This window comes from Semicossyphus pulcher, unplaced genomic scaffold (assembly GCF_022749685.1).
Source record: "Semicossyphus pulcher isolate SPU_LCO1_2020_fin unplaced genomic scaffold, fSemPul1.0.p SCAF_12, whole genome shotgun sequence".
NCBI lineage: Eukaryota > Metazoa > Chordata > Actinopteri > Labriformes > Labridae > Semicossyphus > Semicossyphus pulcher.
The window spans coordinates 15,689,045-15,710,070 of NW_027211626.1; the positions used below are offsets into that span (position 1 = coordinate 15,689,045).

Below are 21,026 nucleotides of genomic sequence, written 5' to 3' on the forward strand. Positions count from 1 at the left end.
TCCGCGCACTGTCCCCTCCCAGCGGGTCTCCCTCCCTTTGCCACTGCAGTGAAAGCCTCTGTAAAGGAGAGAGAGAGACGGAGAAGAGAGCCTGAAGCTGGGTGTAAAGCCAGGACGAGACCTCTGAGAGCACCACAACTATATTTTATATTTTTTGTATTTCTCGCCACAGTTCGGGCGGCCTACCGACTTTCCCCCCTGTTGAACCTCCTTTCCGCTCACTTCGCCTGGATTTCATCATCCGACCTGCAAGATGGTAAGCAGCCACAGCTCCTAATTTCACCCTCCGCCGACTGGTAAACACACCAGTGGTCAGGCCTGCGCTTCAATGTGTCGAATAATGTTGCGTTTGGACAGGTTGTTTTTCGCGGCGAGCGCTTTGCTGTGAGTTCACAGTCGACAGCGCAGAGCTCCGTAAAGAAGGAAACGCTTTTCTCACCCACTTTTGGCTCCCTGTCGCGCGCTCTGTGCAACACCCCGGGGCTGACAGTAGCCTGAAGCCTGTGGCCCAGATATTTCTTATCCCTTCTCGGTACTCTTATTAGCAACGAGGCCTGTGCAAATTAGTTTTCATGACAAAAATACACGCCTACTCGGCCCAGGCGTGCGACTGAATGTGGCACATTTTACACACAGGGCAGGAAAATGTAACGTCTGCTCAAGTTTGCACTTGTACACTCTTTGCATTATGTTTTGTAGCTAGCATGTCAGTGTGTTGATAGTTGCAACATTGTTTCATTCGAGCTCAGAAGCTTTGATGAACAGTCCGAGGCGACATTTCTGTCTATTTACAGCGGTTGTAAAAGAGGCTGCCATAGCAGGCCACAGGGTTAGCTCGTGCTGTCCTAATTAACTGGTCAGTTGACATTATATTTATTTATCTATATATAAGTGGGAGTTGCTTCGTAACCGTTAAGCATCTATGTATTGGCCAATAGGAGTGGACCTGGCCGGTCAGCACTGTCCAAGCCTGGATCCATACTTAACTTGAAGGAGGTTTAAAAGTGACATGTTGACAGTAAGGGCGTAGCTGGGAATTCTAGGTTATGAACACAGGAGCTTCTTATCCTTCCCCACACTGTCCGCTTAATACCCACAATTCCTTTCTATTCAACCATAGATTGAACACACCTCCACACATCAATTTTCAGATCAGTTATTGATGTCCAGCATACAGCAGCAGGAGCAGACATTTGTTAACTAGCAGTCCGATGTCTAAAATCTGCACATTTGTTGTCTGGACTATAATTAAAGGCCATATTTTAAACTTTGTGTCAGCTTTTTGGAGTTAAAACCGTAGTTGCTGTGTCATCTTGAGGAAACAGTGATACGTTTATTTCATTTGTCAAGCTGTCTGCTTTAGAGCTCGACCGAAATATTCTTCATCTGATATTTTGGGTCGCTATGGACTTTTTATAGATGTATTGTTTTAGTGTTTATGCTTGTCAGATATGTGCTGATACTGAAAATGTTCTTTTACAGAACATTATAATGTAGAAAACAATGCTTGAATCACTTTAATAATGATGTCATCACATATAGCTGAGCGTCACAGCTGAGCAGAGGGTGTTCTGCACATCTGACAATTTATAAAGATGTTAAATATTCTTTTATCATAGTAATTTGCCTAAAAAAGGATCCTTCTGGGTATCTTTGCATAGTCATATTGAGGCGCAATCTAGGCATTTTGATTCATATCACCTGCCGTATTAATCATATGCTCTAGAATCGATATCTGTATCGTGTATAGTGGACATTTTCTAACCTTACAAACATCAATCTTCAATCTATCCAGGACTAAAGTGTAATCACAAATGTCCACAAGAATCAGCTTTTCAAAAAAGCTCTTAAAACAGCAGGTCAGCCCACCTGTGGTCTTGTTTTAAGAAGTTTACTGCGACATCTGGACATATTTGCTCGGTAAAGCTAAACCTTCTTGGTTGGTTAACTGCTACAACAGGTGCTCATTGTGAATCAAGGTTACTGTCCCTTAGGGTGTGTATTCTGGTTTGTATAAAGTGCTTCTGTCAATACAAAGTGATACAAAGGCCAAGAATCAGGAGCAGCGTAACAAAATACAAGTAAAAGTTGCTTCTTGCTGTCCTTTAACAATACATTGACTACTTACAGGTAGGCTAACACTGCTCAGACCACCTTGTTACATTTGCCCTGCAGTCCCAACTCTCAGCCAGAGGGCAGACACTCAGGGCATGCATGTCATACAGACAGTGTGCCAACTTCTGGCCTGTCAGAATGTATTCTTCTCAGCTGCAGGGGGAGGTTGGGGGCAGGGACGCACAGTTGCTTAAGCATGTAGTGGAATGATCTGATGCTAAGGGGACCATATGCTGCCTAGCAATCAAGCGCCACCCACATAAGGATCGAGCCGGAGCTAATGTAAAAGAGATAAAAGCCACGGCCAACCACCAGCAGGAGTGATGATCAACACTCGGTGATCCACGCTGCACTTCCAACCACCGTGCAGCCCACTCAATCTGGATTTATTCCCCCTCACTGGCCATCGCACACCGCCGCGGCGCTTGGCTCGCGCTGGAGCCAGCAGTCAGTCACTGGCACAGGCCAAACTCTTGTCAATTTTGTCATTAAGCGTCTATTTCTCTGGTGTGTCAGCGTCTGTGAGCAGTGACTAGAAAAGTTTCACACTCAAATGGCAAGCTGAGGGGAGCTTGTTATTGTAATTACTGGCTGGAACAGGATGTTCAGGGGATATTATGCATGAGAGACTGTTCAGTAGTGCACAGAAGTTAAAAAGGTCATAGTGGATGAACATATGCAACGGATTGTAGCCGATCACATTGATGTAGAAGGAAGTGGTTGTTTTTTGTCTTGGTTTGTCAATTCTAGGACAAATACATCACTTGTTGGCAAAAAGGAGAATCTGACTGACTTCTTTTTCAATTTAAATCTGCAAAATAAATCACTTTGTAATTCTGCCTCCTCAGCATTCAATGCATCAAATGTGCTGCATATAAATAACCTCTAAAAGCCTGTTCTGCACACTTGCAATTATGCCTGGATAAAATGAGGAAGACTGGCTATTTGCTCTAACATAACTCACTATTGAGAGGACAATATGATGTGTGATAAATCAGTAAACTATAATGTGTGCCTGGTAGCTGTAACTCAGAGTTTATTTGTCTTCCTGCTGTTTGTCCCATGTAACACAGTACCTGTGTTTAGTTGTGATGTTCTGTTCAAGACGAGATGTTTTTGGCAACCACGCTTTCCTCTCTCTTATCTCCGTCCTCAGCCATTGTGCCAGTCAACCTAGCAGTTGCCAACAAATTGACACAAATTAATGTGAGGCTAGCTGACGGCTTACTGGGACTTCATCAGGTTGGCAAATGGTTTAAATTCGTGGCCCAAGTATCCGGGGCTCCGTCTGATGGGTAAAATGTTGAGTGGGAATGCATGGCATTTGCAGTTTGAATAGTTGTATACATTCATTGCATTTCAGTGTGTCTTATGCAATGTATGTAATGTGCATGTCCATATCCCACTGACGATTGATTGTGCAGCTCTATTGTGCAGCTCTAGCTGCAATCGAAGCAATGATATTGGGCCTTATTAAAGGGCCAGTTCGCCGATTTTCAACCTGAGTCCTATCATGCTATTATGAGGAGCTAATGCCATTATGGTAGGAAAAAAATGCAATTTGGCTCTGTGCCTTTGGAGGACGCTATCCGCTTCTCCAATGGGTCCTGGAAAACCTCCGCCAGACTACGCAAAACACATCACCTGGCGGAGGCCAGGGAGCTCGCTAAACTACACTTCCTCAATCTAGGACGCCCGCCTCCGGTGTCATGTCTCGTTCAAAATCGTCAGGTTTGAAATGTAGACTGCAGACCTGAAGACTTTTTAGACAATCCACCGGTATATTCTTGTCGTCTTTCGGATTCTGTACCGCTCTGAGCCGTTGCCTGCAGCGGTCGATGCGCGTTACTGGAAAATGGTAGTATTTCACTCCAGCGTCTCTCACTGGGCTGTTCCTTTCGGAGGGAGCGGCGCAATGCCCGCTGGGTGTTTTAGGAATGTAGAATTGGCAAAACCGCGAGCTGTTTGTACGACTTTCTCCACAGCTATGGCACCAATTTCAAATATTATTGCTTCTATCGATTACAGAGAACACCAGCTTTGACTGACAGTAGTATTTGCAAGCAGCGTATTGCTCCTTTAGCTGATGGCCTGAGCCTGCAGTGTCTTACACAGAATGAAGCAAATCAGCTGTAGTGATCTTTAAAAATAAATATATAAACATGATGTAAATAACTGTTGAAAATAATTCTGCATTGTACTGATGATGCATGTAGTGATCAGCATTGTACCCCTAAAACTTGGGCATCTTTTGCCCTCATTAATCTTCCTGTTTCAACACATGCACCCACAGCTGCAACCTTTTGCATAAATCCACATAGAAGAAGTGTTATTAAACTTATTCCAGCCACATTCTCAATAAACGTTGCCAGTCTTTGGGATGTTTGACAGTCTTGACCTGAGGTTCAGAGCATCCTTAAATTATACATAAAACCCACTTGCTGTTTGAACTGTGCTTAACCTCAGTTCTCCCTCTGCTGGGACTTTCTTATATCACTGCATTAATCAGAGTGTTCCTGCAGAAGTGACACCTAGATGAAGATCAGATCAGAATTTCTCATGTTCTCAGCACTTGCTATACAGTATAGCCCTATCACCACTGGGTTAATGCATAAGACGATTAGGCATTGTAAGTTTACATAGCATTATGGGGCCTGAAAAACCCTTTATAGGTAAGCCAGAGTCGGGGATAGAAATGGCTGAGAGGATTAGCTCTGCCAGAGTTCCTTCAGGCTGCAAAGATTTTGGTAATTATTTTCATATTTGCACTTGACTCCTTAATCTGGCTCAGATCCTTGACACACACACATCCACACGGGACTGCTCAGATTACGAGTGAAGCAAGTACACATGCACGCACACCTATACAGGCAATATTACGGAAGAGACATAACTCGTAAGAGATGATGCTTTGAGGAAAGAAAGAAGAGACACTGATGGCTGTGCAAGGAGAAAGCTGACTGCCATGTTAAAGCAGCTTATTTAAATCCTCACACATATTCTCCGTGGCCTCTCATCTGTGTAATAATGTAATAGGTTATTAGTGATATTGTGTTGGCCGTTATACCCTGGCTTTTGTTTGCCATACAGTGTTAGGCTGAAAATGAAGCCCTGAATTCTATTTAAAGACCAATTTGAAAGCACAGCTCAGCTTTGCACTCTGCTGTGACTCTGGGGGTTTGAGTGTGTTTATCATAAAGCCCGTCTATATGGCGAGCCTGATACTGTGTGGAGGAGGGGAGTGTTGTGACCCCTGAACCTGACATCAAGCAGGGAGAAAACACACACATATCATACTTTTTCCCTAATGTGTCAACATGCCGAGCTAGACGCAGACGTGTGTTAGAAATGGCACACGCATACACACACCAGCGCTCTCTGCTTTTTATGTGGCCTTGTACTTGCTCCTAAGAAACCTTTAGAAATTCTTTCTATACTCTCTCTTTCGAAGGACTTGCGTACTTGTCCACTACTCTTTATACTGTCTGAGGTTTCCTGTAGTGATTGCAGAGATTTATTAAGGTTAAAAATGCAATTTCAGCCATAAAGCAACAGCTTTTTGAACGTTTTCTGCCCATCTCGCTCGCTGCCAAAAGTCTGAGTCGAGCGAGCAGCTGAATGAGCCGTTATGACTGAACAGGCCTATAATGTGCTTCCAATTGTACGTTTGGCAAGAACTGTGAGGGAGAGTTTTTGGCCTTCATACAATCATATAAAACATTATCGACGCCTCACACCTTCAGCTGTGTCTGAGCAGCAGGTTTTGTATTGATTTCACATATTTCTTTTAATACTCGAGTAGGATAGACATGCCAACTGGACTTTTTGGCATTGGTGCCGAGACATATTGTAGTGTAAGAGTCCATGCTAAGTATAGTCATAACAGGGTTTTAGATAGCTACTGTGCACAGCGAGACAATGAATAAACACTCTGCCAACTTTGTCTTCATGATGAAATCAAGGTAGGGAATACGGACAGTCCATCGATTGCTCCATTACACTGTGCATATTCTACTTGTTCTGACCAATGACTGTATGTAAAGCTGGACGACACGTCTCTATCTCCTCTTGTTACAAAAGTCAAGCGCTGCCATCCTGCGCCTTTGGAGCCACAGAGATCGGCAGGTGGAGCCGCCCCTTCCGCTAACCAAAACACACCGCTAAAACGGCAAAGATCCCTCTTTATGTTGGTCTGCAGGAGCCGTATTTGACAACAGAGCTGTCAATCATCCTTTTGACAGCATCAAATAACTAATTAAAAATAAATTTGTCAGAAAAATGAACACTTGGACGTAAATCAGCATCATAATAACTAACTGTGATATCAGAAACCATGTTTGAGAAACCTTTATTTGGTATGTATTTTGATTTTGTGTCCCGTCTGTTAACATGGAGGAGGCGGGCTTTATGAGCTATACTGCAGCCAGTCAGCAGGGGGCGCTCGAAATGGGAGCTGTCATGTCGTCCATCTTTTTATACAGTCTATGGTTCTGACGCTGCTGTTATTATTTTAGGGAATATATGCAAGTCATTGATCCATCCCAGAATGTTCCAGGTTGCATTGACTGCTCTCAGAGGGCGCCATAGTATTGCAATATCCACATTATGTGAAGTATCTTGAATGTCAGATTTTGTTGCACTTTTTTGTTTCAAACTTCAAGTCTTTCCGTATAACGAGTGAGTAAACTGTGCCAAAGTGCAGCGGTCTGAAAGTAAGCAAAGCAGTGTGTCAGTGCAGCTTTGAAAACTTAAGTTGGTCCATTAAAAACATTTGTCTGATGAGCTTTTATCTGCGATAGACTCTAATGTTCTACAAACAGGAAATGGAAAGAGATGAGGATTTAAACTGTTATCTCCGGTGTAGTGAGCAATTTACGATAGATGGATCACTTACTACTAACTAAATGTTAATTTGCTGCCGTTTGATTTAGCTATTTTTTTCAGTGAACACAAGATACGGTCTCATGACCTTCTAAAGACACCTCAGAAAAGTCCTCGGACTCTGCAGCCCCGTGCTCTGCACCTCCCTGTCTCTCATGTTATGACGGGGTTCTGCAGGTCTAAAATTAGCCGGGTTTTTGGGTCGGCCGTAGCGTGGCTGCTGAACCAGCGACGGTGCCAGACTTGTCATTATGCAAAACGTGTTTTGTGTGCTAAGGCCTAATTGATTCTGAATGAAGCATACATTATTGATGAGCCAACACGAGCCTCTCTCTCTCCCTCCCTCCCCTCTCTCTTCTCTGCTTTTTTCTGCTTGTATTCCTCTCTGTGCATGTAAGATGCTCTTTCACTTTGTTCACCCCTTTTTATTATTAAACCATCTGTTATGATTAGCGTCGGGGGCAGCTACAGGAAGTGGGTTGTTCCAGAAGACATGACAAAGAGTTACCTCTGACCCCACGTTAGCCACACAGTGACCTAAAGCAGGCCTTAGTCAGTAAACCTGTAATCCTCAACACCAAATCTGCTTTGCTGTAAGTCTCTTTACCTCCAGGGACCCTACAACAACATAAACAACCGTGTATGTCAGAGATGTAACAGACATTACCCATGCCCCCACACATTACCCAACATGTATTTATTAATATACTTATTTTATGTACCTTTGTAAGCTAAAATAAATTAATCCACACGTTCTTTTAGATGTCCATCCATCCATATGGACCCTTTTTACTCCTTCCTCCTCTTTTTTTCCAGTTTGATTAATATTTTTGGATTTTCCAATATTACTGCTTCTGCTATTGTTTCATAAATCTGTTACTTTGGGTATAAATGAAAATACGAAACAGGGACGTTGCCTCTAAGGCTGCCTCAACATTCACAGTTATTCATGAAGGTGTCGTCTGATTATTACTTTGGCTGCTTTGGGTTTTTAAAACCCACATCTTCTGTACTACGTATCACCTGCTGCCTATTATTCTTTTGAGAAAATACATGATCATGAGTCATTACACTCAGTACTTTGTCTGTCAGTGGTTAGTTCTTGTGATTGGTGTATTTGAGTCATTACATGATTAGCTCAATTTGAGCTTTCTTTTCTATTTAAGCTCATGTCGTAGTTTCCCAAAAACAATGTATTAAAAAAAACAATACACACTTATTTTCATTGATTACCATACGGCTGTAATCAGACCTAAAGCTGTGTTTGGTGTAGTTTAAATTAACCCTCTTTGACATGGTTATGACACATGACCGGCTGCACGGTGGTGCAGTGTGTTAGCGCTGTTACCTCACAGCTAGAAAGTTCCCGCTTCGAACCCAGTGGGCCTTTCTGTGTGGAGTTTGCATGTTCTTCCCGTGCACGCGTGGGTTCCCTCCGGGTACTCCGGCTTCCTCCCATCATCCTAAGACATGCTGGTTAGGTTCATTGGTGACTCTAAATTGCCCGTAGGTGTGAGTGTGAGCGTGAAAGGTTGTCTGTCTCTATGTGTCAGCCCTGTGATTGACTGGCGATCAGTCCAGGGTGTACCCCTGCTTCTCACCCAATGACAGCTGGGATAGGCTCCAGCCCTCCTGCGACCATGAACAGGATAAGCGCTATAGATAAAAATCAACACTCCTAGTGGCCTTTTCCTCTGTTTCTAGCTGTGTGACTTACTTTATGACAGCTGAAGTTAAGGTGCAGTTACAGTATGGGCTTGTGCCGTGTCATTGAATCAGCTCTTTCTGCTGACCTCACCTTGGCAGCCAGCCAAGATAAATAAAACTCAAATGCAATGAAGTGTGCTACATGTGAAGCACTGACCACACCTGTGTTCATGATTTAATGCTCATAACTTTGGCTCCTTTGCAAAAAGTCACCATGGAACCTAAATGGACTAAAATGAATCATTGTTTCTTTGTTGATCCTGACTCAGGGAAACTATAATTCCACATAGTACGCTTACAGTGCACTGAGAGCCTGTCCTTGAACTTAAGAATACTGGCTCAAGGCCTTGAATAAAACCCTGGTGAGTTCTCCTGCTATGTTGCTCTGTAGCAGAGTTAGCTCTGTGGGAAGGCTAACAAAAGGACTTTTCCCTAGAGGGATCGATAAAGTATTACAATGTCACAGTCAATGGGACACCCAACCCCTCATTCTGAAGTCATGTGCTCGGCACTGAGCGTCAGAGCGCTCACTATCAACCTGTTGTTCCACAGAAAAAACATCACCGATCACTGCACTCGCACGCCGCCTTTGCTCTCCTGATAGGGTGTCAAATGCTAAGTCGCTCTCCTGGCTAATCCTGTCACCTCTTTCTCCTCACTGCTCTTAAAATACCACTACTTCTCTGATGTAAGTCTGCTGTTGTGCAGCAGCACAGAGGTAAGCCCTTGGATGACATCACTGGAGCAATACGGTTCAGTGTGTGTAGTGTATTTGTGTGTCACTGTCATAATGCGTTACTAATATTGCTCTCGTGCTGTGGCTTTTGCTTCCTCTGTGGTCTTAAACTCTGCAGGGAGGTTGTTTTTGTTGCATTCACACCATAAACAAGCACTTGATGCACATGATGTATTGTAGTTTGTTTAGGGGAGATTTTATTATGAGCCATGCAAGTTAGCAGCTGCAGTCCTTAGGCTCTGCTCTGTATGTGTCCCATCTCTGGACACATTAACCGAGAGGCCAGTTTGCGTGGGGAGTTTTTCTAGTACAGTCACACTTTGGTATTCCTCGATGGAGCTACAGAACATTTCCGGTCGATTGCTAACTGGCCCGGGGCCTCTCTCTCCCTCTCAGTTGCAGGATCCCCATCCTGTCCTCCGTCATCCCCACCCCTCTGCATGCAGGGACTCCTCCCTGGCTCCATGTGGGCGCTCAGCCTCTCCCTGCCAGCAATCAGACTCCGGCTCAGTGAACACCGCAGTGCTGGACGGGATGAGATATGCGGATGTGACTGCTGAACATTAGCCAATACCGCACATACACACACACGACCATGCAGTGTTTCTGGGTAGTGTTGTTCGTTTAAAGAGCCTTTGCGTTTGTTGAAGATTTGATGCCGTGCATTACATGATGCGTGATTTGAAAGAGGCAGCACATGTGCAGCCTCAAGGGGTTCGAGTTCACAGAAAGTGTGCAATCTGTGGTGAACAAATTTGCATGTTTCAAATAACTTTTTATTTGTGTTGTTTTGCTGCCACGCTTTAAAGCACTGAATAAACTTTTTCCCCTTAATTTATGCAAGTAAACACAGAAAAAAAGTGTTCAAATATGCCATAATAAACTTTTTGTAAGCGAAAACAGTGGAAAATCAAAAGTCTAATATCATAGTAAAGCATAGAAATAAATGATGAATTGTTGCCTGTGTTGAAAGGTGCTGCAGGACACTTTTGCGTGCAGGCTATGTGAGGAATTCACATCCACAGCTCGGAAACAATCGTGATGTTTTACCTTGAAAAACAAAGAAGTCTCACATTGAAGTTTCACACGGAGTCTCAAAAAGGCTTAGCGTGACTCAGCTTAAGTGTTTTGTTTCTATAACACCAGCACTGCGACGTCCTTGCGCATACCTGCTGCCACATGAGCAAAGACAACCAGAGGACCATGACTTAAAGCAGGAAATGTACCGTACAACATTTCAACATGTAAAACTAAACACATTGGCAGAAGGTTGGCAGGATGTAATCTCCTGGTAATTTAAGAAAAACACATATATAGTTTCCTTTGCCTTCTTTTATATCAGCCTGTTTGCTCTGTATTGTCTGTATTATTCCTGTTGTTTAGAAATATGTGGTATGAGATAAATGCAGTGCTCACCACCACAGATCACTAGGATCATCTTTTACCTTTGCTAGTAGGTGTCATTGTTTGTCTGACGAACAAGGAAACAACTGTGGGTTCTAAAGATATTCATCTAAAAAAATATGTCTGTCCTTTTGTCCCAGTTTTAACCCGTTAAAGAGTTGATGTGTGAAGGGTTAACATTTAGTTTCATTTTGGTTTTTAATCACTAAATATCTTAAATCAAGTCAACAGATTTTTTCTTCGCTAAAACCTCCAAATTTGTCGCTTATATTTAATGTCATACTCTCGAAGATTTTCATTTAAATAAATGTTTATTAAGTCACTAGCTATTGCCAAATGAGGTAACACAATGGTGATTGAGCCAATGGCCCACTGATGAAAGGCTGTACATTTGCAGTATTACAGACTGGGTGTCTGTGGCTTTCGCGGAAAAAAAAATCACCATGGCGCCCAGTTAGTGACGTGTTTTCCATCAGTGGTTGGTCTGCCAGAGAGGGTAGGCGGAGCTAAGCGGCTGCTTTTCCGGTCTCTGCATGTGTTGCGAGTAAAAAGTAATCTACTATGATTGAACAAACAAAGAAAAGATGGATGACTACAGATACAACTTCAACAATAAGTGAAAATCCAAAGAAAAAGAAACAAATTCGACGCTCAGATGAAGGCAAACGGTCTGAAAAGGAAAGTCAGCGATGAAAATCAAGAGTTACAACCGGAGCCAACTGTGGACGTCACACATGCGACACTGTCTGTACATCTGGGGAGTGTGCTCCCGCATTTACCGTTTGTCACCATAGGTGCCACCAAAGAGAACGAAACTGATATATTTCAACATAAACTGACTCCTGCATTTCTCTCTTTCTGCAGGGAAATGAAGCCAGTTACCCCCTGGAGATGTGCTCACATTGTAAGTATTTTAAATCTTTGCTTTCTCTACTTGCACGAAGCTCGATTTTGTTCAAAGAATAAGACCATCTATCTCTATTAAATCTCAATCAGGCTAATAAGATTACATTCTTATAAAGTGTATTTGCTTTCACTCATTTTGTGTGCTATTTTGTTATTCATCTGTAAGTGATGTGTTTCTGGAATCGTGAAGGTTTCATCTTGGAATCATACTGTTATTATGTCCATGGTCATGTTTACAAGATGTCTGCCCTGAAGACATCTTTCAGCTCTCAGGAGGAGGAGATATGACTCACTTTTCTTTTTTGTCCATCTCCATCACCCTCCCTACCTGCTGATACATCAACATGATATCTAAGCACTGTGTTGTTAACGTCCTCAGAGATGCAGATTTCTCACTTGCTTTGGTGCAAAATTGTGCGCCGCACGGTTGTTAGGAAGCAGCCCAGAATGGTTTCACTGCTGCTTGTGTTACATGAGAAATGAGACAGCGACAGGTCCCTCTTTACTGTAGGTGTCATTCAGGGACCATGTCGCTTTTTTTTTTAAGACTCGGTAAAGAGGAATTTCTCTAAAGCATCCTCTTACAAATGAAAACCTGCTTTTCCTGTCAATCATTGATATGCATTGTAGCTTACAGGGACTGTGCAACACCAGAGGACTTGCTTGTTGCATACTTGCGCTCTTTAAAGCATAATGTGACCTGTGTCCTTGTGTTGCCACATAGTGCTACAAAGTAACCCAACCAAGACACTGACACACTTCCACAAACATATTGAAAATGTTACAGAGGGCAGGACTGAGGCTCGGCCATACTTAGATTGCACAATTGTAACATCACGAGGGGGACAGGACCTTGGCCTGCCAGGCCTGCCAGGCATTCCCTCCCCCAGGACTATGCCACCCTGGTGAGGGGAGGTGGTTTTGGACGATGCATGACCCTAAACTGAACCCATCAAGGACCTCTGCATTCAGTCTGGGATATTTACAGTCTTTCTATTTCTCTGCCTGTGTCTCTCTCACTCTCGGTCTCTGTAGCTGCTTTGCCTTATTCACCGCTGTCTGTGTGTCTGTCTTTTTCTCCCCTCTCTGACTGCCTGTCTGATCTGTCCTGATTGCTTTTTATTTTTAAAGACATGTAAGACATGTCAGAAACCATCAAATAACTTGATGTAATCAAATAAAGGCAGAAAATATAAAACAAAGTCAAACTTATCGGCCACTAAATTGAGACAAATAAATGAGAAATGAGCAGAAAGTGCTCGTACTCTCCCCTCCTCTGTCTCCTAGTTTCTCTGTCATTGATTTAATTTTCTCTCCGACTTGAACTCTATTTGGTGTCCTCCCTCTGTCTCCCTCACCCTCCACTGACAGCAGCTGTTCAGCTCATCAAGTGCTTGGACAGGCAGGCAGCATTAGCTGTGAAGAAATTAGCTTTGGCCTGCCGGCCAGATAGACTCAGCCTGCTGCACCTTAACCTTACTGCCCTGTTCAACCCACACAGTCTGACACCCACTCACCTGCACCTGCCTCCACACACTCCTGCACTCTGTTTGCTGACGTCTGAACGACTTGTTTGAGGAGTTTATCACCTAGAAACACTTTGTTAAGATGGATTGTGACCCGAGTTCTTTATGCTCTACTTGAGGATGAGAGACCTGTATCCTTAGCTGGGCTCAGTTCAGGCTAAAATGAACGGCCAACTTGTGGGAGTGTGCACAATTGCACACGAAAACCACACACCGCGCCACATTTACCTCCATTCAGAGTGCATTTTGCACTTTAGCAAATGCACTCTGTTCCACCACTTTCTTCACCCCACACACACACTTGCACGCACACACACATACAGCCCCCCCAACGCATCACGCTCTCACAGAAACTCAGCCGTGATCCTGAAACCGTCGCAGGCCTGTCTGCAGCCGCCAAAAATAAACGGCGGGCGGCTCGCTGGAGTTCCTTGTTGCTATGGGGTTTCCCTGAGGGCGGGAGCCAGGGCCTCTCTCGGTGGGTTGAGTTGGGGGTTTTCTCATGACGGCACCGCTATAAATACGCACCGCCAGTGCGCTGGCCTGCTTCGTCCTCGGTGTGTAGTCAATGTGGGCAAACTGTACATTATCAGAGCAGCCAGAGCAATCGGACTAATGCACCGAGTGCTAGAGCTCTCCTCTGTAGTACATACACTCTCCCCTGCCAGTAGGCTAAATGAGATAAGGCTGAGGCCGGTGTGTGAGAGACAGAGTTTGTGTGTCTGTGTGATAATGCAAGCACCTCTTTTTTTCAGTCCTAGACATGACCTAGGCACAATTTTAGCAGATTTACTCTCTCGCTGTGACTTTTCCCATGTGTAAAAAAGAGCTGCTGTTTCTTAGCGAAGAAAACGGCAGTTAAAAATGTACCTTTGCAGAGTTTAGAGCGCTGTAATGATCCATAAGCATGCTTAAATATTGGCTAATGTCTCTTTGTTAGACTCTACAGAGCAGCAGAAGATACGATAAGCTGTTGTTCTCTGATGCTTTGCCGAGACGACACTCCACCCTCACAGGCTCACTACATCCCCATTATGCTAACAGCACAGTGTCATGTGTCAAACTCATGTAATCACTGAGCCGCCATGTAACCTTCTCATGTTTACCAACCCTCACACCTTATCATGTGTGTTATGGGGGGCGATGAACAGCGGGGTCTCGGCTATAATTATCAGTAACATGCCAGCCGAGTTTCTCTCCGTGTATCCCTCCCCTCCTCCCCTGCGCGTCTCAGCTCTGGCTCTCTGTGTTAATGCAGTCACATGTCTCCATTAATGTGCAGGGCTGAGCGTGCTCAGGAGGACAGATTCATTAATGACGTTTTGGGAACATTGTGTTTTTTATAATTAAACAGAAATGGGGAGGGAAAAGCCAGTGGCACTTAGCAGATTTTCTGTTCACAAAGCTGGGCTGGTGGTTAATGGATAGGTTAAGCTATCTGGCTGTTCACCGTGGTATCAGTACAGCTGCAGGTTCAGGCAGAACATTTTAATGTGCGGTCAGAGATGCTACCCGAAAAATGGGATGTTTACAGCTTGCAATAATTACAATATTGATACATGAAATAAATGTAGCAACTCTGGCTTAAGTTCAACCAGAATCAGTATTATTTCATCGTCCTTTCAGCTGTATTTGACCAGGAATTTGTCATGATGACATGCTGTAACAAAATTGCATCTGCATCGGCAGATATGAGTAAGAGCGCACCGCCTGCGCAAAGTTATCAACAATATACAAATGAAGACTATAAAAGTCACAAACTCTATCCAATGAATAGAAGTTAAACAGTGTAACATAAACATCAGTGCAAAACTAACTTGCATATTCATGGGCGCACACACGATAAAGAGAGTCTGTCAGCGATCACTGATGTCTCTGTAGTAGGATCAGTAAACAAGTCCGGGCATGTCTCCCTCACTGCCGTGTTTGGGGGCAGATGCTGCATTCAGGTGCACTCAGAAATGTGAGTGATCAGACATTTTGTACAACGCCTCTTCTGTCAAGTGTGAAGAAGGGTGCAAGATGTCTGCTTTATGTCAGTTTTTGGCCACTACAATAAGAGCAGGCATGATATCCATACTACGACAGGGGAGACTTGATGTTCTCTGCAATTAGGTGGAAAAAAAACATGCTTAATATATCGGTATCGAAATCGGCAAGGGTTGGAAAATATCGGCATATTTGATATTGCCAAAAAATCCAATATCATACATCATAGTTTGTAGTCTTGTATTAACAGACCTATCTCCACTCTGTTTGGCTGAACTCATCCAATTTCTTTTAAACCATCACTGTTACTTTTGGCTGCATGAAGCCAAGGTTTCAGCGACGATGTGACATTTACACAAAGGGAGGAAAGCCCTGCTTTTAAAATGGCTAAGTCCAAAAAGGCAGATATATTTTGATGATTTAAACCGTTATAATAATTCAACGTCAGTGTTTGACGCACACACAGGATTATACAGACATCAAGGACAACACAAACAGCACCGGAGAGCATGCCAGACTGTGGACCAAGCACCAGGAAGGAAGGCAATTTAGCCACAATCACAGTATTTTTATGTTAATTAATTATTATGTGTGTGTGACAGCCTCCTGTGTGCGCTCACAACCTGATGACATACATATGCATGCGTTTCTATGTGTCCGCCTCACGAACAATTGTTTTAATATTCCTCCTCCTTCCTTCCGCGTCTTTGTGTCCGTGTCTTTGTGCGGGTCTGTCTGTTTGTGTGGGCAACTTTGGGGGGCTAACGGGTTCCAGTTGCCTAGTAACACAGTTGAGGGTGCATGCAGCGTTTATGAAAGTGTGTGTTGTGCTCTGCTGTGGAGTATATGAGATTATCATAATCATCTCACAGTTACACTGGGTCTCCCTCAGAGCGTCTCATTAGCATAGCGGTGTGAGGAGCCTCTATGACTGTGCAGTCCTCGCACAAAACTGTTAAAAAATGTTCCCTTGGATGCTCTTTTAAAAAAAAATCTATCCCTAGATTTATTATTGTTGTATAGCAAACAAAAGTAACACAAAAGCAGGAGCTTCTGTATTATTATATTAAACCTCATCCTCCTCTATTCTGCTGAATCATCCTGCACTCAAGGGCGGACTGCATACAAAATGTTCCTATAGGTTTAATGGAGATCCAGTATATCCAGATGGATGAACCTGCAGCTCAACTGTACCTTCCATCTATATTCTAACTAGCACCGGGGGACAGAGGTGTGCATTTGAGTGTCAGTTTGCAGCATCGCCCACTCCATCGCAGCTGTCTCTGCTGCCACAGACTCAAACATAAAGGCCATGGCCCGGCGCTGAGGTTAAAAACACATTCATCTCCTCCTCCTCTGCAGGGATTGTGATCGGCAGGAGCAGGGTTCATTTTGCAGATTCTGTTTTACAGCTTTCCTACTAAACCCCTATTAAATATCTTGTTTTTTTTTATGTGGAAACCAGGAAGATGTGCAAAAACATAAACCAGGCAGGGAACTAACACACTATATACTTGTGTAACAGTAATTTCCCCTCCTCTCTGTAATTGTATTGTTGCAGAGCCTCCCTGGCTCTCATATTTGCGCCTGACACTTCTCCACCAAGCACGGTCACTTCAGGGGAACACTGTCCTGTAAATGCAGCAACACTTTGTTTCTGCCGTTTCTCCTCTTGTAAGCAAACCATCCTCGCTATTAGCTTATTTTTTCGACTGTTTCGGCGCCTGTCATCACACTGCATTTTGGAGGTTTTGGCTGCCATAAATGGAGGATGGCATTTGGTGTTTGTAAAGCTGTTGATGTCGAAAAATGAAGCTTATTTTACTGCAGGGAGTTTTTATAGGAGCATGAGAAAATGAGAGATAAATCAGAGCAGGTCAATAGTTCACTGTTTGCTTTTCATGAACCTCTCTGCCTCTTTGCCGTGACAGATTTAACAGAACAAGCTTTGTGTCGGATAAGTCAGTTAAACAAACTGCAGTGGTAAAAGTCTTAATCATGAGTTTTATTAAGCTTTTAGTTAGGGATAGACCAGTTATCGGCCGGGCCGATTATGGGCGCCGATATTCGGCTTTTTTTTTTTTTTTTTTTGACGGCCGATAAGAGATCAATTTAAAACTGGGTTAATTTGGCTCTGATGCATATGCTTAAAGGCATTTAAACAAAGTTAAGTGTTGGAGTTTGTATTATTCAAAATTTTGACGCCAATATTTTCACTTTTACCACAAATGAATATCGGCTTCAAATATCAGTTATCGGCCTCCTTGACTACTAATAATCGGTATCGGCCCTGAAAAAACCATATCGGTCTATCTCTACTTTTAGTTCAGCGCCAACACTGCCTGTGAAGCTGGCAGACCGGGACTTAAATACTATGTACATGTATGTACTCACTTGGCAGCTCCAGACATCAAGAAGGGATCCGGGCAGGAGTGTTCAGGTGATTCCGGTTCAGCGACAGCACTCAATCTGAATTTCAACTTGACATCTTATTTCCTGACCTGAAAGTGTAGAAGCAAAAGTTAAACTGTGACAGGGGGCCAGTTTTAAAGACTTACAAGACTTTTCCATCCTATCATTTGCTGACAAGTGTTTTTTAAATTAAGAAGTCATTGTCGAACAAAAAGGGAGAGCTGCTTTCTCTGTCGTTTTCTGTCGTTGGTCTTGCACCCACTTGCAGAATGTCGGGTGTGTGTGTGTTTTCTACAGGAAGAAGCTGAACCCAAGTACATCTACAACAACACCTAACCAAAAAATCCTTATCTATCTGCACCACAGGCTGCATTGATTCAAGGGCTTTGATTTAAGGAGGTCCCACAGCGCAGTTAAACCTGTATGCTGATTATCTGGAGCATTGATGCCCCATTGCATAGCTGAAACCGCTACGAGCCCAGCTGGTGCCGTGCGCTCTGAACAGGAAACAGGAGGCTGCTGATAAGGAAGTGTTTTGTGTCAGAGGACAGCCGGACGCTCGGCTCTGATAGCTCACACCTTGTGGACACATAAACCCTGTGGCAAATATCAGACTTTGTGCAGATTCATCGTGTATCGGGAGTTGTCAGGAGCATATAAACAAACTTGTAAACCAGCGCAACATCTACTACTCTACCTGCAGAGATCATGGATATGAGACAGAGAATACTGATGAAGGGCTGTTTCCTTCTGATGCAACAAACTGCTTATTAATCAACATGCTGACTGGCTTTTGTGGAACAAATTAAATTTACTAGGTGCAGCTCATCACACAGACACTATTTACAATTGGCTGATATTAATGCAGAACATGATTGAGAGCATTATCCATCAGGGACCAGCAGGGCATGAGTCAGAACTGCAATCAAGATCTAACGATCAATGTGCTGGAAAATCAGATTCTCCTTTTAACGTTGTGCTAAAAGTCCGCTTATTCTGACCACAATTTACACAGTAAATGCTGATTTTAAAAACTTTGACACTAGGTTAAAATGTCTACCACAGACTGAATGTCCAGCCATTATCTATACCGCTTGTCATGTTCAGGGTCACGGGGGTGCTGGAGCCTATCCCAGCTGTCATTGGGCGAGAGGCGGGGTACACCCTGGACTGATTGCCAGTCAATCACAGAGCTGACACATAGACAGACAACCTTTCACGCTCACTCTCACACCTAAGGGCAATTTAAGAGTCACCAATGAACCTAACGAGCATAAAATGAATGAACTCCACACAGCTAGGAACCTTCTAGCTGTGAGGCGACAGCACTAACCACTGCACCACCGTGCAGCCTCGGATCTAATGTTATATCTTCAAATTTCTGTTTAAAAACAAAGATACAGTATTTACTCTCATTGAAAACAAAAAACTCAGCAAATTATCACATTTAAGAAAAATGTATTTCTTCAAAGATTATTAAAGTGATTCCTGATGAAGTCTACTAACTGATCAGTACATTTTTATATTATAACATGACTTTGTTTTCCCGCGTATTTGACATGTAAATATACATGTTTGTTTTTTTCCTGGGAAGTTTGACATATGGTACATCTTTATTTCAGATTTCCTTAAACAAGTGAACAAGCTAGCATTCTCACTCCTCTTCTAGACCTCCACTGTCGGCTCGAGGAGGTTACTGAGTTCAAAACCTCGGGTTGAAACGTTTACTGCATCTAATTTTGTAGCTGTTTGATTTGTGCACCCTCATTCATTTAAAGCACCTTTTATCAAATTCAACTCAGCTTTAATATTTGAGAGTTTTATTGTTTTTTTATTTGTCAAACTTTCCACTGGATAAGCATTACATCATGTCTGTGCTCTGTGGCAAGGACAAGGACAGGAACGTTGGTGTTGACTGAACAGAGTGTACACCGACAGGAACTCAAGCACAACTTACAGAGGCATACTGTTCTTATAAGTTCTCTAGTTGTGACCAACCCAGCAGTGTGCTGCTGTGGTTGTGTTTGGAGCAACTTTTTCTCTCTTGAACTGTCTTCCTCTCTCTCTCTCTCATTCCTCTTCTGCTCCTCCACCTGGATAGCTCTCTGATTAGTCATGGAACGGATGTAGGACAGTGTGTCTGAATGTTGAAAACCCAAAACAAAACCCACTTCAACTAGGAATGCAGACATTCAAATATCCACATGTATTAACTGAGTGGGATACATCATCATCTCTTCTCTTCTTCTTTCTGTGAGCTTTGTATTGAGATGAATAGGTGGCGCATGTCATTTAGGACCCCAGATTTAAGCAGGCAGGTAGTAGTTTGCGATTGGCCGGTGTGATCACATGACCATGTGTGAATGAGCTTATATAGTAATTAACAACTGGCCTTGTTATTGCTTATGGATTACTCCATGCGATCGCTCAGGGGAGAGGCAGGGAGATATTTAGGGCTGTGTGTGATGGCAGGGCAGCGAAAGATCCAGAGGCCGTCTGATAAAAAAGCACCGATAGGCAACAAAAACTGTGAGTTTGTACAAAGCTGCTCATTCCTCTGTTGCTTCTTCTCACAGCTGTGCTATGAGGGCAGCACCAGGCTGCATGTAGTGTTTGCAGTCTTTAATCCAATTTGAGCTTTTGCAATAGTTGAACCCATTTCAGGTCTCTCTGGAACAATATGGTTACTGTAGGTCTGCAGCTGCGAGCGGTTAGCTAACTACTGTGCAGCCCAAAACTTGTCCTTGACCTAGTTGCACATGGTGGCTGCTTAAATTTATCATTTTCAAGCAAGTGTTTGCGTAAACATCTTTGATCCTGCATAGTAGTTAATCAGCTGAATTAAGTTTAATAGGTTGCGGTGCCGTGTATCTGACCCCCTGATTTGTTTCATCCCATTTTCATGATCGAGGAGATGCACGACAACATCAGCTGAATGTCCGCAAAAGAAATCATGAATGTCTCATTCATATCTTCTCCCCCTCTCTCTCTGTTTATTCTTCTCTGTCCAGTCGATGCTGATGAGATTAAGAGGCTAGGGAAGAGGTTTAAGAAACTCGACCTAGATAACTCCGGCTCGCTCAGCGTGGAGGAGTTCATGTCGCTGCCCGAGCTGCAACAGAACCCGCTGGTGCAGAGGGTTATCGACATATTCGACACGGACGGGAACGGAGAGGTGGACTTTAAAGGTATGCAAAAAAAACCTCCACCCCATAAGCCTCCATGCAAGAACACACTAAGCGCAGTGTCGTAGCATTAAATAAACGTTGGGAAATGAGTTCTAATACACTGATATATTCTTACCTGGTTTTAGATGCATGTTTGTGGATTTCACAGACTGATCATTGTTC

At 43.4% G+C, this 21,026-nt stretch overlaps 1 protein-coding gene across 2 annotated transcripts in view; it reads left to right on the forward strand.

Moving 5' to 3' along the window:
• The window catches only part of LOC138588343 (calcineurin subunit B type 1), a 26,542-nt gene continuing 5,516 nt past the window's right edge, over positions 1-21,026 (forward strand). For both annotated transcript variants that reach the window (XM_069658408.1, XM_069658409.1), the window contains exons 1-3: positions 1-256; positions 11,708-11,747; positions 20,688-20,864. In XM_069658408.1, coding sequence (XP_069514509.1) covers positions 254-256; positions 11,708-11,747; positions 20,688-20,864 — 220 coding nt within the window. In that variant the 5' untranslated portion in view covers positions 1-253. The remainder of the gene's footprint in view (positions 257-11,707; positions 11,748-20,687; positions 20,865-21,026) is intronic.